This window comes from Moschus berezovskii, chromosome X (assembly GCF_049115385.1).
Source record: "Moschus berezovskii isolate FMDL1 chromosome X, NW_MosBer_1.0, whole genome shotgun sequence".
Taxonomy (NCBI): Eukaryota; Metazoa; Chordata; class Mammalia; order Artiodactyla; family Moschidae; genus Moschus; species Moschus berezovskii.
Genome location: NC_142488.1, coordinates 123965831 through 123983129, shown reverse-complemented (window position 1 = coordinate 123983129; position 17299 = coordinate 123965831). Strand labels below are relative to the sequence as shown.

Sequence of the window (17299 nt, the reverse complement as noted above, 5' to 3'; positions counted from 1 at the left end):
AGTTTCTACCTTGATAAACTGAGGCACAGTGAATCAAGTTACTTAAAAGGTTACCTGTGACTTTCCTTTATGTTAACTCTATCATAACATGAAGAAAAAGAGTAGCTATAATTTATTGCAAGGGTCCCCATCCTCCAGGCCACGGACCGGTACCTCCATCATATCAGTGGCAACATTAGATTAGAAATAAAGTGCTCACAGAGATGACCCTGGGGGATGGGGAACACATGTGCGCCCGTGGCTGATTCATGTCGATGTATGGTAAAAACCACTACAATATTGTAAAGTAATTAGCCTCCAATTAAAATAAATAAATAAAATTTAAAAAAAGAAACAAAGTGCTCAGTAAATGTAATGCACTTGAATCATCTCTAAACCATTCCCCCACAACCCTGCTACATGGAAAATTGTCTTCCACGAAACTGGTCCCTGGTGGCAAAGAGGTTGGAGAGCAGTGATTTACTGCTACTACACGTATTATTTCTAACACTTCTCTTATATCTTAAAGATAGATTGCAGTATAGTTATTTCACAGATTAGAGGACTTGAGGTACAATGAGGTTAACTAATTCGGCCATAAGCTAGGCAATCACAAAGTGACACATCTGGGACTTAAACATAGATCTACGTTTAGTTCTAAAGCCTTTGTACTTTCCCCAAACTAGATTATACAGTGTTGTGGCTCTCCAATTTCTCATTATGACTCTAAGTCACATACCAGTAAGACTTTACAATGGAAACAGGTAGTATTGATTTATTAAAAACTCATGTGGAATAGTGAGCTTTACAATCCTCAAAGAGTTCTGAACCTTTCCACAGGATAGACAGTATTTCTCTAGCTACTTACTTGCACACTCTCCCTCCTCTACTCCAACACATATGTATGTATTTACCTGCCTCCGTTCCCCCCACCCCCCAGTAATGGCCACACATCAAAAGAGTGGCTAAATCATGTTTGGGAATCTTCATGTATCACTTCCCATTTTCCCCTGAAACATTTCACCTTGCTAGTTTTCTCTGCCATTCTATCCTACTGAGATATTTTGAGACCCTGATTGTGTTATCTATGCATCGGCTAACCCCATCTAGCTTCATGCCATCACTAAATATTAGAAGTATGTCTTCTCTGTCTGTAGTAAGTCATTGGTAAAAACTTTAGGCAGTAAAGGTCAAAGCAAATAGCTAAAAGCTTCTCTCCAGGCTAACACTGACACATTAAGAAAGCACTCTTTAGGAATGATGCTGAATTAGCTACCCATTCCCCAAACCATGTGATTACTTAGCCAACATTTTGTGTCACTTGTTTATAAATGATCATAGGCATTTCTGTCAAACACTTCACTGAAATCTAGGTATACCATCTATATCACATGCACATAAGCAAGGGGAAGTGGTCTGATTTGTTCTGAGTAGGCCCAAAGTGGCTCCTAGTAACCACCACCATGGTGTCTGCAAGCTCACAGTCGCCAAGATTCTAGTCTAGAATTCGGGGAAGATGTGATACCAGGTTCCCTGATGTGTGGTTTCCAACTGCCCCTCCTTATTCAAGGTGAGGGTAAAACTTTGTGCCTGTCTCCAGTCTTTTGGCTCTTCTGCTTGTTGTGATGATTCAAAATTTGCTAATAGTGATACATAAGACTCTTCAGTGCCATGGGATATAAACTGATTTGAACTTGGGCGTCATTATCTAGGACATATCACAATGGGAATTCTCTTAGCAGTTTTGGTCTTGTCAACTGCTTACCCATAGTGCAGAATAGTTACTACCTTGAAAAGTGATAAACTGGCAAGATATGGATTATGAAGTAAATAACAGAGATCAACTAAACAAATAAGGCCATCTTTAACTATATTAGGAAATTATCCAAGAAAACGAAGTACCTATGAATAATAACAAAATTTTTACTTTGAACATTAATTACAACTCTGCTGGAAATATTCCACTCAATAATTGCTATGCAAAATTACCGTGGCTGCTATTTAAGGAAAGCATATAGTTAGGCACACAGAACTGACCCCATTATTATTATTTTACATTCACTAAATACTAACACTGAGCCTACACAGAATATGGAAACATCCCTGGCCATATGTCAATAAGTTTACACTTGAAGGTTAGGTCTCAGTGTGTGTGTGTGTGTGCTAAGTCACTTCAGTCATGTCCGACTTTGTGACCTATAGACTGCAGCCCACCAGGTTCCTCTGTCCATGGGATTCTCCAGGCAAGGATACTGGAGTGGGTTGCCATGCCCTCCTCCATGGGATCTTCCCGACCCAGAGATTGAACCCATGTCTCTTAAGTCTCCTTCATTGGCAGGCTGGTTCTTTACCACTAATGCTACCTGGGAAGCCCTAGGTCTCAATAACCATGGGTATAAAGGAGTAAGGCCAAATTTTTTGTTGAGCCAATTAACACTGGGCTGCCATCCTGGGGCAAAAATATCTGCTCTCTATTCAGAAGTTAGTTTTATTCCCATTGAATTTTGTCAAAATCCTAATGACATGGGCAAGGAAAACTTTGTTTCGGTCTTCAGCTTCAAAGAAGATACTTTTGGCTCACCAATATGAAAATAATGGGCCTTCCAATGGGAACATCATTTCCAATAGGAATAATGTCTCCACCAACCCATTCATACTTTCCATGTTGTCTCCATTTTAACTAACAGTTCATTTTAGGAGTGGCAGATGGAGATTGGAAGGCATTCAGTGACTGCCTTGTGTATTGTAGATAGTTAGTACATTCACTGAGTGAATGCTTACATGAAGAAATGGCTCCATATGGGATTAAACCTTTAATATTAGCTTCAAGGGCACTCTGAGCCTTTTTATTGTTTTAGCAGTTGAAGCCCTTTGTTTAAGTGAAATCTTATTTAGAAGACCCATATGTAAAGCAGATTTTAGACACTCTGATTAAAATAGGAATGGGGGATGCAGAATAACCCCCATAGCACGTCTCCCACATCTCTACTCCCCGGGGAACAGAATCTGAACAAACTGCCTTGACAACTGAGCTAACTGGCACATAAGCCCACTGACTAATATGATGCTAATTTTGCCATTCTGAAAGGAGGGAGAAGGACTGGATAAATCATTATAGGGTACCCAGAAAGGTGGAGGAGTTGAGATACAAGCATGAGAGTGAACGGCTGACTAATGACTAATCCTGAATGTGGACAGGAGCCCAAGTCAGACTGTGTGAGTGGGCATAAAATCACGAGCAATAGGTCCTGCTGACTCTGCCCGGTTTGGGTCCAGTGATCCCAGCAGAGAGCCCCCTGCCCTGGCCCCTAGCCCATGTGCAACCATTGCTCTCTGGGTTTAATGAGGCAGGAGGCACTGAGGTGTGCTTGTTATGACCAAACACTAGTTAATAGATATGACAAGAGATAAATAATTAGCAAGTTCCTGTCTCTTGCTATGCCCATTTTTGTTCCAAAGATGAACTGCTTCAGTAGGGGCTTCTGCTGTGGTTGGGAGTTTTGTATAAGAAAATGTGCTTGCGTGTTTACAAGCATGTTTTGCATTACACAAGAGCCTTTGGAAGCAGAGCAAAGGCACTACAAACTATCAATCTGTTTGTTTCCCAGGCCCAGCTCTGTCATTTACTAGCAGTGTGACTTTGGACAAGTTATTTCTCTCTCGAGGTTTTCATTTCCTCGTCTATAAAATCAAAGGACTGGACCCTATGACTGAAACATCCCTGCAAACTATAACAGTGCATTTACATAACCCTCTTCTTTAGCACAAAAACTGGTTAATATTGAATGTGAAAAGTACCTTAAATTAAATCAAAGTTCAGAAATAAATGTAGGGCAACAAAGATTAACTTCTTTGAATGAACTGATCTATAAAATACTGTATATGAAGGTCTATTCTGCATATGCCACTATGTTAGGTGCTACAGAAAACAGAGTTGTATGCATGATCTCAGACTTAAGGAGCTGGCAATTCAGAGGCAGGATACATATATATTCATAAATATATCAGGATAAAAAGTTGTCTCTGAATTTCCAAATAGTATTTGAACATACATACACCAATATACTGCTTGTAATACAGGTTTATGGGGGTAGAGAACAATCATTTGTAAGCATTTATTTTTGCTGTGTTGTATTTGGCCAGCAGGTAAATGTAAATAAGAGACTCTATGGATTTCATAGATATTTTGGAAATATATTTCTAACTTTGTAAACCCAATAGCCGTTATAGTTTGATAGAATTTCCTTTTCATATGTAGAACTTGTCTTTACATAGCTAACACTTCCGATACTTCTTACTAAAAAAAACCTTATGAAAGAGTATAATACTGCAATGAAAAAAGATCATGTATTTCCTTTCACTGATAAGTCACAATCACCACAAGACTGGTATCAACAATATTTTGGCTTACCACTCTTGACTTACTTTCTGCTTTTGAATAATTTAACTTAATGTACAAAGATTAAAATACATGACCCAATTTAAGTACCTTTAATCCTGTATCCTCTAAAAAAAAGCAAACAGTTCATTTTCAAGAAATTTAATATGAAATACTTGGGAATTCATCTTGGTGCAGTGTTATTAAACTGTACATAGTAATTAAGATATTAAAAACACATGCTCCCCAAAGCCACCAGACATTGTAATTATTTTTCAAGCTCTTAAGAAAAATGACACAAGATTTTTTAATGATAAATGTGTTTTGGAATGCATCAGCTAATTCCCTTTTACTTCATGAAATCATATTTAGCTCCACAGAGTCTAGGTCCGGTATTTGAAGACCAACTCGCATTGTTCTTTTATAACTCAGAAGTCATTCATTGGCTGTTGTTAACATGCCATTGTAGATACTCTGTCTTTCACACACACACACACACACATTCTGACTCCATATGGAAATGGCAATTATTAGAGTTCTGCTGCACTATTTGTATGTGAAGAAGTGTGAGAGACACTGGGACATAATTTCATTTGGAAAGGCCTTTTTTTAAATTTGACCCTCAAAAGGTTTCTCCTTTGGTTTAGAAATTTTAAATCAGTGTCAGCTTTTCTAGCAACCTCTGGAGTAGGCCAGCATTTTATGACTCTCACTGGTTCTATTGTGAGAAAAAAGTTACTCAAAGAATTTTTTTCTCATGCTTGAGGTTCATTTAAAGATTTTTAAAATTTACACGCTAAGGTATGCCCTGGGTACTTTTCTGACATGTAACAACTTTATTAATTAATTTATTAAAGTTGCAACTTCCTATTTCAAAGTCAGTGCCTTTTCACGATACCACAATAATCTGTCAGGCATCTTAAAAATACTTTTCAGGTATTTATGAAGGGGGAGGGAAGCGGAGACATTCCACTGTCTGTTCGACATTTAAAATTTTCTTTGGCCATTTAAAATCATTTTATGAGTTAGAGATAGCTAATAGAAAGTTTGTCTGCTGTCTATGTCACAAAGTGCCTCAGTTTCCACACCATACACAATTGTGGTCAGTTTTCTAAGACTCTTCCCAGTGGACGCTTGGTAAACAACATGCTTCTTCTTTCTTTGCTGCCGATTTTAGAGCTTCAGACCATAGACATTACTACATTAGGGACTTGGAAATCGTCAGACAAAGTCAGGAGTTTCTGCTATTTGTACTTCTTTCTACACATCTTTTATATATAGATCATGCTAACCATAGCAAGGCATGTTGTGTCTTCAAAGACATAAAAGGAAAGAGCACAGAGACTGAAATCAGTCCCCCTGGATTCTAGGTCTAGTTTGACCACTTACTATATGAAGGTCACTTAGACATCCAGTGCCCATAGGTTCTTCATCTGGTAAATCTAGGTAATAATGTCTGCTTCTCTGAGTCATTGTGAAAACCAATTTATGTCATGTTCACGAAAGAGCTTTACAAACTGAATTGTGCTGTGCAAATTCATGGCAGAATTATTATCATTCATATGGAGTCACATGGCTAACAAGATCTGAAGACAGATCACCTATCTGGTTCTGGAGGAGGGTGATAAATGCAAAAGTGTTTTTGTGGTTTAATGTTTTCATGGCCTAATGAGAACAAGGCAGGAGAACAGAAGAATTGGATAGGGGGAAGGGCAAGTTTAAGTTCCATCTGCCCAGGCTGGAAGACTGGTGGGAAGGGAAGAATCTCTGAAAAGATGAGAGGTTACAAAGTAGAAAGGGGTGACCTGGGAACAGGGTGTTTAAAAAAGAGTGGCAGGGCAGAGAATAAAGTCACAAGACTTGTTCACAAGAGGGTGCTGGGTTAAAGCCTGACCTTGAGCCACAAATCACTGAATCACACGGCTGGAAGGAATCTTAAGAGGCCACCTCGTCCACACCCCCACCATTCAGCAGGACGTTTCAACCATCCCAAACAGATGAGACTATCCAACTTTGAATGAAAAGCTCTGACACCAAATGAGCAGGTATTGACTGCTCTGGCTTCAACTGTTTCCAACAGGCAGGAAAACAATTTCTGGAATTTCATTTGAACCCGAACTGAAACTAAGGGAAAATAATAAACAGCTAGGTTTTTCTTGGAAACAATAGCTTCTGTAGTAGTTTAAGGTCTGCGACATTAACACTAACGACACAGCGACTCTTAGAGAGAAACTGCTACCAACAAACTGAGTTAGAAGACACACGGGCCACAGTGGGCTGTGGGCAGGAGTGTATCATGATCATTCTTGGTATTTGTGGGGTCTTCTCTCCATGCAGGAGCCTTGAAGCAGGATATTAAGAAAAACACAATTTTTTTTTAAAAAAGCAACATGGCCCAGCAAATTCCAGGACTGACATTGAGGACTTAAGAGTTCAATTCCTCTCCTAACACAAGACAATAAATCCTCACACACAGATTAAAAACTGAAAAGGAAATAAAAGGGTCCTCATTTCCAATCGTGGGAATGTTACACAAGAACTCTGGTTTGGAAGGAGGAGGGGAGGACATTCCACACCTGCAGGCCTTCCCAGGAAAGGGGCCCCGGGCCTGACCCTGAACACGTCCCCTCCAGGTTGCACTGTGGGACTGTCAATACGGAAATAATGTTACATTATTCCCTCAGTGAATATATTATTTCAAATCCTATCAACAGCAACCACAACTTGAAAGGAGGCAGCTGAGAATTTCCATGGAAGAAAGTGAAGAGGTCTTTGGGGATGTGCTCATAAACGGCCTAGCCACAGTCCATCTGGATGGACACACATGGGCATGCGTGCATAGACAAAAGTAGCTCTGCACTTGCAGTTGCATATGTTGGAGCATCCTACTGTAGTATAAGAGTTGCAGCACCAAGTGAGGAGCTTAGGAAAATAACATTATACTCCTGGATTCTCCACTCACTTACATGTGAACTGAGGCAAGTTAACTTGATTCTACCTCCTCATCACTAAAACTTTAGGTCAATGTAGTCAGGCATTCAGTGAATCCAGATGTTTGGCAGTGAATAGGAAACAACATCTGGATGATTGGTTGAATTTTCAACTGAACTTACTGGATGTTTTGGCAGCATGCCCACACAGTGCTTAATGGCTTTCTGCCTCAGTTTCCCTAGCTATAAAAAAAGGTACAAACATTATCACTTACCTCCCAGGAGGCAGTGAGGATGAAATAATACCCAAGAGTAACAATGAATTCCTGAAAAGAATGATTCTTTGACAGTACTGTATCTTATACAATTCCAGACTGGATATTTTTTTTTCCAATATGAGCAGTTAGACTTTTAGGACATAAAAGCACTTTGAAATATGGTTCAATGCTATACAAATACAACACATTATCATCATCATCCCATTCTTCATTATGACTTCTCTAAAGTATCTCACTTTCAGATTGAACCATAGCCAAAATATGAATTTTACTGAAGGTCTGAAAGAAGATATGTTTTGGCCATGTAAAGCAATACAGATGAGACAAGAAAAAACCAGCGTGGGTGTTTGGAGCCCAACCAATTTTAACAGCTCAACTTAAACAGGTAAAACTGGTCTATCAATGAGAATTAATTGGTTGCTCAATGGTATTTATAAGGGAACCAAAAATGTCCACACACATGTCCATGGCAAAGGTAGGAGAAAGTAATTATAATGGTGACCTTTCCGTCACTGACAATATACACCTCCCTACCTATGAAGAGGCTTCACCTTTTGTGGCTGAAAGTTAGCATGAAGAGAAAGAAGGAAACAACATGGGAGAGAAAGATGTATCAAAGGGATTTCTTTGATCCACCCAAAATTTGGGTGGCAGAATTAGACTGGGAACAAGTATTGGAATACTGTTCTCTTTCAGACTCACTCAAGTCCTGACTACAGAGGAAATCCTGACTATAATAATCACCTTAACTGTGTCATGCACATGCAATTATATATTTGTGTGTGTATATATATATATTTGTGTGTATATATATACATGCATATATGTAAAATGTATAATTATACATAAATTTTATATAATGGGATATGAATAGACAGATACGTAGATATAATTTTTTATACTCACAATAACCTTGTAAGGGACTATTTTGCTAACTCTAAATACTACAGATGAGAAAACTAAAGTTCATAGAGGTTGAATGATTTGCCCAAAGTTATATATCTAGTAAGACCCACAGTTGAATTGGGATCCACGTGGATTCAAAGCCCATGTTCTATTCACTATACGGCATGGTCTCCCAAAGCATTCATATCAAACACCCAAAGTCTTTACTGAGGGGGCTTGCTATAAATAGTCACTTTTACTGACTGCCAGATCATATGCTCTGATGCAGCTTTCCCTTTTTACAGGGTGGGGCTCCATCCACAGGTCTTTCTCTGATGTTTCTTATGAAATCCTTCTCACAGTAGCCCAGCCCACCTCAGGCCTAAGCAAACCACCCCAAAACTGATGAGCAACATCACTGTCTAGCTCTTCTTCATTATTGGCTGCTTTTTCTTTGTATTTAAACATGCTGGTGTTTCTCCTCCAAGGAAGGTATGAAAACAGGCCAGACTCCTTTTGAATCCTCAAACTCCCTGGCACCTGGCTGAGCACACAGTAGGTATTCCTTCACATCTGGGGACCAAAGTCATCTGTTGACACTATTCTTCATTTAAAATGAGGGACACAGAGATGGACCCTGAGGTTCTGGCCTCACCAGTGCTTGGATCTAGCCAGTCAAGTGGAGTCACCCAGACACATTTGGTTTGAGATAATTTAGAACTAATTCAAAGAAACACTGCCTTTGTCCCCAGGTAAAGCACACCATCAGCAATGGGAGGTTTACGCTGTGCTCTGAATTCTTCAGAGATGTGTTTTGAAACATCCTGTATGTAACCAGGCTTTATAGAACTTAGTGAGGTTGTGAGTTCACCAAAAAGAAGGATCTGTTATGCAAATACTGCCACTATTCTGTGCTCAGAAGCAGTAACAACTATTTATTAAGTGCTCACGGAGAGCAGAGCACTTTATTAGGCTCTGGAGGAATCTCACTCAAAAGTGTAGTAAATTCTTTCACAATGCCATTCGCCATGAAATACGTCACTATTAGGAAGCCCTTCCAAACATTTTTCCTAAAAACCATAAAGATTTCACTGTTAAACTTCACAGGAAAAGACAAAATGATGCCAATGTTATCCTACAGAAACCTCTGTCCTTGCAGAAGGAGTTTAATTTCATTAAGTCCTTCCTCAGCTATGAATCAGAGTCAGCGGTGCCAGGGCCCTCCCACCCATGGACCATAGGGTAGAACACTGTCACTCTGGTATCTGGTGGCATTTTTGATGGCATTTTTAAAACTGTGGGCACAAAGCAATCACAAGCAGATGGTACAACTAGCTTCTATTTGTGTTTCAGTTACTAAACTCCTGAGAAGAAAAACTGTGTACAAGTCAAGGGAATCTGTGGGTGCTCTGTGCATGGCAGTGACTCAGAAGTTGGCATGGGTGCAGTGAAGCTGGTCCTCTCGTATCTTGCTGGTGGCAGTGAAAGCTGTCACATCCCCATTGGACAGCAGTTTGGAAACATGCAGTAAAAGGCTCATATCCTTTAACCCCATAACTCCAATATGTTAAGAAATTGATCTAAGATCAGGAGACAGCACTATGTAGGAGGTTGCTTTATTTAATGGTAAAAATTTTAAGCAATCAAAATGTATAGCAAAAGCAAATTAATTATAATTAACACTCAAAGGAATCTTTCGGGGCCACAAAAGATGATTAGTATGCAGATTTGTGGCAACATGAAAAAGTGTTTCCAATACAGTGTTCATTTTAAGAAACAGAAATCACTAATATACTTCCAATTATATAAAAAGTCGATGTGTGATTTTCTGACCAAATATTAAAAAAGAATATGTAAAAATGAAAACTGGATTTTCTAGTGGGGTTGAGACAAATACTTTTCTTTCTGTTTTCCAAGCTTTCTCTTATGTTGCAATATTTTCTTATAATTTAAAAGTGGGGTGAAAAATAAAGGTCAGAAGTCCTTTTTAGCAGAGAGACTCTGAAGAAAATGAACATGGCTGCCTTTCCAAAAGCCCAAGAATACAGTTTGAACACTCAACATCATCCATCACTCAGCTTTTTTGCCATATCTGTTTTCACTGGATACACACATACCTGGTTAATGTGCTTCAGTTTGTCAATAATTTGACTGACCACTGGCTCAGGGCCCTTCATTTTCAGCTCATGGAGGTTGAACTGATTTTTCATTCCATTCCTCGCTGCCTTTTGGCTGTATCTGGAAATATGAAGGTAAAGAAAAGGTTTGTCACAAGAGAGTTCCAAGCAAAGTGCAAGTTAACTGTATTTGGCACATGGTCGAGCTGACCACAAGCTACCTTTAGCCTTCCAGCCCGTGGGATGACTGCGTGGTACAAAGGTAGACTACTCCAGATAGAGTCTAGTTGTACTGGAGAACATTCATTCAAAAGTAAGCAAGTTTTATCCACCTCATTAGAACTGATTCAAATGTATTCTTTTTAATGGCTAAGTAATATTCCATTGTGTATATGAAACTGGAGACTATTATACAGAGTGAAGTAAGGCAGAAAGGAAAACACCAATACAGTATATTAATGCATATATTTGGAATTTAGAAAGATGGTAACGATAACCCTATATGCAAGACAGCAAAAGAGACACAGATGTATAGAACAGTCTTTTGAACTCTGTGAGAGGGCGAGGGTGGGATGGTTTGTGAGAATGGCATTGAAACATGTATATTATCATATGTGAAATGAATCGCCAGTTCAGGTTCGATGCATGATACAGGATGCTGCGGGCTGGTGCACTGGGATGACCCAGAGGGATGGGATGGGGAGGGAGGTGGGAGGGGGGTTCGAGATGGGAACACATGTACACCCGGGGCAGATTCATGTCAATGTATGGCAAAAACAATACAATATTGTAAAGTAAAAAAAAAAAAAAAAAGTCAACAAGTATTAATTCACCATTCCTTTTTTCTTGGTGTTGGGGATATAGCAATGAACAAGACAGAGACAAGGTCTCTGCCCTTATTCTGCCCTCCGTCTAATGTAGAGTCCAGAAGAGCTCTAAGGGAGGTGCTGGGTCTTGGACAGGGAAGCACACAGGAGGGTCCTTAATTCTGAGTGTGCTTTCTATTCATCTGAAGGATAAAGACTCTTGCATGTTCTTTACTTCTTTCTCCTTCTCCATTTCCTCCTCCCATCATTTCCTGCAGGTCTGGGCAGCCCAGCTCCTCCTGAAAAGGCTTTTCCAACCCATTTGCAGCATAAATGATGACTGCCAGCTTCTGTCTCTCTTCTCCACAGGGAGGCAGACCAGCAGCTCAAGGGAAGGTTTTAACATGGTCCCCCAGGATAAGACATAGGTTTTTCCTTCAGGATTGAAGTTTCAAGCTATCTATGGACATCCTCACCAGCATGAGAATGGGGGATATTTACAATTCTGGGCAATTCGGCCTTTCAGTGTGGGGCTTTGTCAACTTCAACTGGAACAGTAATTCACTACTGAGGTGGTTTCTTTGCTGGCTTCATGGTTCCAGACCTCTGTACATTTACTCATCTTTCAAAACAAGACAGACAAACACAAAACAAAAACAAGAAACAGATTTCATTTTCTCCTTTATCTTTTTTCATGTAGAAAGACCAGAACACTGTTACCAAAGGGGGAAAATGTTTTGATCTTATTTTTTTGCTTTTCCCTCATCCTGATAATGGAATCTTTTCTTAAAGAAATAGAAAAATTTGCAGGGCTTTTGCCCCTACTTTATTCACTTAAAAAAATTACAATCGGGCAGTTAGTTGAATTAAGGACAAATTCATAGTTTTTACTCATATTTTAAATTACAAAAATAACAGTGCTCATTGAAGACAATTAAAATATACAGACATAATCAACGCATACAGTACAAGTTCTTGCATTATCTTATCCTTCCAAGAGAGAATCATCTTTAAGTTTGATATATATTCTTCTAGAGGTTTCCACATGCATATGTGTGCATGTGTGTTCAGCCTCTCAGTCATGTCTGATTCTTTGCGACCCTATGGACTGTAGCCTGCCAGGCTCCTCTGTCCATGGTATTCTCCAGGTAAGAATACTGGAGTGAGTTGCCATGCCCTCCTCCAGGGAATCTTCCCAACATGGGGATCGAACTCACATCTACCTCCATCTCCTGCATTGCAGGCAGATTCTTTACCCGCTGAGCCACGTGGGAAGCCCTTCACAGGCGTATACTAACATGCAAGTCTAACCAAAATTGGAATTGTACTAGTTATGCTGATTTGCAACTTATCACCTAACATGTATCTTAGATACATTTCTGTGTCAGAACATAAATAACTGCTTTGTTTTTATTCCTCTGTATGGCTAGATCATAAATTATTTATCCAATCTCTTACTGATAAACAGATGAGGTATTTCTAATATTTTGCTAATATAAACAATGCTGCAAAGAACATCCTTGTATGGTGATCTTTGTACATTTCATGAATATCTATTAAGGATAAATTCCTAGAATTTAATTAATTTGTACTTCTAATCCCAAATTATGACATGCAAAGAATAATTAACACCACTGTATTTTTGCACAGCATTTTACAAAGCGGTTTTGTATCACTCAGCTCATTTGAGCTTCTCAGCCACACTGTGAGGAGATAGGGCACACCTCATTATCTCTTTATTATTGAAACTTTCACAACTTCAGAAGATACTGATCTAATAGATGCTTTCTTATAGTAGAATACTTCTGCCAATATTAAGGATATGCTTTGATGCTACCATGCATGATAGCAGAGGAGGTCAGGAAATCTAGGTCTGACTTTTACAATTAAAAGTCATCTTCTGAGAAGGAAAATATCTTGTGGGAAAGTTGAAGAGAACATTTGACTGCATTTCTTCTAAAATGGTAGCGCCCGACTCTGCGACCTCATAGACTGGAATGGGTTGCCATGTCCTTCTCCAGTGAATATACAGATCACCCACCACATACCAATTGCCTTTGGGGGCTGTATTAAAGAAGTGTAATGCATTTCTTTAAGGGAAATTCTTTGTTTATATATTTGGTGAGAATCAGTTCCCCACTAGCCTCCTTTTGTGTGCTTGTATATAATGGTGTCTGTTTAAATGTCATCTCCCTCTTGATGACCACCAATTCCATCTTCTTTTTCTTTATATCTACTGATACCTGAAGCAGAGACTTGATTCACAGGTAAAGAGGTAAGCAGTTCTAAAGTGAACCTTAGGAACGTGACCCTAGAGACATGTCCCTGGACTTGTTCCTCCTGCCCACTCCTACAAAACAAGTCTCCTTCTAAAGTTTATTATCCTCAGTGGAATAGTGTAAAGACATCTGCCAACTTAGTGACTTTGCCCTGTACTCCTTCTTCCAAACCATTTATAAATATTAAGTCAAATCAGTCCCATAGTTGATCCCTTGTGGCCCTACTCTCTATTTTCTACCATTCAGAAAAATGCCCTTTCAGCTCTTTTTTTGTTTGTTTCTTACCTCCAAGTCTTGGATAAAGAGCCAGGACTAAACACTGCGCCCCAATCCCATGGTGACTCAATTTTTTAAAAACAGCCTTGAGTTTAAAAGCTTGCCAAACTTTCTGAAAGTTGAAATAGCATCCACTATTTTGCTCTATCCATGTGCTATTTAAATCCTCAAAAGACTTAGTAAATTAAGCATGGTTTCTGGTTACAGAAGTGTTGGAAAGAGCTGGCTTATGGCTTAGACCTAAAACTTAACTTTATTTACTCCACAAAGCAGTAACCAAAAGTACTGGTTCGATTGATGTCTACATCTGCTAAAATTTAGTGGCCCTATTTTTAAATTTAGTGGCACTATTTTAAAACTATTCAAGAACTCTGCTCTTCCCGTATCCATTTTGGCATGTGAATACCTCTCCCCCATGCCCAATACTATGCTCTGTTTCTCACACCTCTACCCTTTTCTCCTTAGCCAGACAAAATGTCGAGCAGAATCCTAAAATTCTGGAGTGTTAAAATGGAATACTATGGAGACATCAAAAGAACAAAGTTAGAACAAAGCTGAAGATGGCCCCAAATTCTTGAGACCTGGTGATGCTACCATCATTGATAGGGTTCCTGGCAAGCGCACGTGTGTTGAGAGCTTCTCTATCCTCCTCTGAGCCATTTTGCTGTTCATGACATGAGACAGACAGTTCCTGTGGGTGTCATCAAAGCAGTAGACAAGAAGGCAACTGGAGCTGGCAAGGTCACCAAGTCTGCCCAGAAAGCTCAGAAGCCTAAATGAACAACATCCTCAATACCTGCCATCTTAATCAGTCGTGGAAGAATGGTCTCAGAACTGTTTGTCTCAATTGGCCATTTAAGCTCAATAGTGAAAGATTAGTTAATGGTAACCGGGCAAGATAAACCTTCAGAAGGAAAGGAGAATATTTTGTGGACCATTCATTTTTTGTGTGGCTGTTCTAACTCATTGGTCTTTAAAATCAGTACTTTTTGACAGAAACAACTTGATTAAAAATATGTCATAGAATTTGAAACACTTAAAAAATTTAATGAGGAAAAAAAAATGGTAAAAGCAGTTACTTCCAGCAAGTAAGATATTGGGGGAAATTTTACTTTTTTATGTCCTTCTGTATCTTTTACACTTTAAAATCTTTAAAATAATTTTTAATGAGTGAAAATTTATATAGCAGTTATTTTTTAAGGTAAAATAAAACAACATGAAATAACAATAACAACAACAAAAAACAAACCAAAGGGAAATAAAAAGTGGGCCTAACTCCTAGGCCTTGCTCACAGCTTCTGGGAAATTCTTCTTGTTAATCAGAGTTATGTCGGCCATGACTAGAGCCCCGGCTTAAAGGTGATCCCTTATGAGAACACACGTTTGGGCCAATACACACAATGTCACCCTGGAATTCCTTCACACCTCAGATGGTTATCATCAGGTCACAAACTGTACTTTGTTAGGTTAAACACAGCCTATATGTTTTCCGCTCTTCAACGAGGTAATGCTAACCTATTTAAAAAGGACAGTCAGTAAGGATGTGACTGAATGTGTATTATTATGAGGACCCTGTCCCTGAACAGAGGCAAAAAAGCCATTCAGGTTCTTGCCCACCTTCCCAGAAGATGCCTAAAGTCCTCTTCTGATGGGAGTTGAGGGCCTCCCTGGGATTCATTCTGAACTGCTGCTCTTGCACCCAAATGCATTGTGGGTACCACACTGAGTGGCTAGTGCTCCTTCCACATACATTCCATTTGCCAGCCCGTATAGTCTGTGAGCTCTCTGAAGGCAGAGACTCGGTTAGTTCTCTTGTGTACCACCCAAAGCACCTCCTAATGCATGTAGTAACACCAGCTGTCAGTACCGAGTGCTTTCTCTATGCCAGATACTGTTCCAAGCACTGAGGAAAAATACAACTTGCATCACCACACTGAGTCCTCCTAAGAGCCCTACAGGATGGACAGTATTATAATCAGCTCCTTCTTGCAAATAAGAACACTGAGGCATGAAGTGAAGCCACTTGCCGAAGGTCACACAGCTACTCAATAGCAAAGCTAGAGTTTGAACTTTTGAGTCTATGTCCAGCTGCCTCTATTCTTAAGCACTCCGCTGCTATTATTCCTTAGAAATAATCCATTATTATTGATTAAATATTTGATGTTTCCATTTCACACTGCCCAATTCATGGTATGATACAATTAGCCAGCTACTGGCGATGGTCTACAAGGCTCACAACGGGGCCTGCCACAACAGCTCTCTTTACCTAATCAGCAAATTCCTGGGCTTGCCCTTTAAAAGCCCTGGGGAGAGCCCTGTGTATGGAGTTTCTTCTCCCAAACAGAGATCCAACAGCATCACCATTCAGTGAAATATTTGCATTCTTGAAAGATAAGGTATTGAAGTTAGACGTATAAATAATCTTCCTCCACCACCACCGTATAGACAAACACCAAAGGTGATCTGAAATCTCTAAGGACAATAGGAAAATGAATTCTGGCGAAGGCCACCCTGCCATGTAGCAATATGTAATGTAACCCCAGGGAGTTTTACGTAACATACATGCTCCAAGCTTTAAGCTCAGAGGGACTCAGTTAGGGGTGTCTCTGTAGAGTTGCATTAATTCATTCATTCATCCAGCATTTCATTTTCATTCACTCCCTCTGTGCCCCTGGTGTACAATGGCTCCTGACAGGCTTTGAATGAGGCTGAGCCACTGCGGCCACAATTCTCCTCACCCAGACTGCCCAGAGTGTCAGGAATGGTTACACTGTTGGCCATGGGGGATTTTAAGGATAGGTTATCTGCTTAGTAACACTCATCTCTAATTAAATTAACTGTCCTCTCTCCAGAGCATTGCTTTTTCCTAAAGCTTTGACATGGTTCTGGCAATAAATACTAGCCAGTAGGGGAGGAAAAATAGAGAGGAGCTCCTGCCTCCTAAATCTAAACTCTTCTTAACTGGACATGTTATGCATGATATTAGAAGTGACCCCACAAAGCATTACCTGTGGTGTCATCTTCCCCCATCCAGTGTGGTACCTGCTTATTAGCACAAAAATAGCAACTTTGATTTGTGAAGTGAAAGGAAGACACATCCCTGTTCAGGCAGATTGGGCAGGGATGGAGGGGGGACACCTTGCAAAAGCCGTAAAGAGAAAAGGAACCCAATGAAAACAGGACATCTGAGCTAGATGGTGTTAGGACAACTGACACAAAGAAAGCACTTGAAGCAGAGGAATAGAGGCAAACGTGTAAAAGGGCAAGCTTTTCCTCCTGGTTCTGTGTTGGCTGAGGCAGCACAGGTGAAGTGGAAGGAAATCAATGGATTCAAATGTACAACATTCAAATAGGAAGCACCCTTGTCCAAT

At 39.7% G+C, this 17299-nt stretch overlaps 1 protein-coding gene across 1 annotated transcript in view; it reads right to left on the bottom strand.

Moving 5' to 3' along the window:
- Positions 1–17299, bottom strand: part of GPC3 (glypican 3) — a 459253-nt gene that overhangs the window by 107130 nt on the left and 334824 nt on the right. Inside the window, exon 6 of the mRNA XM_055438683.2 lies at positions 10568–10688. Within this exon, the coding sequence (XP_055294658.1) occupies positions 10568–10688 (121 nt within the window). The remainder of the gene's footprint in view (positions 1–10567; positions 10689–17299) is intronic.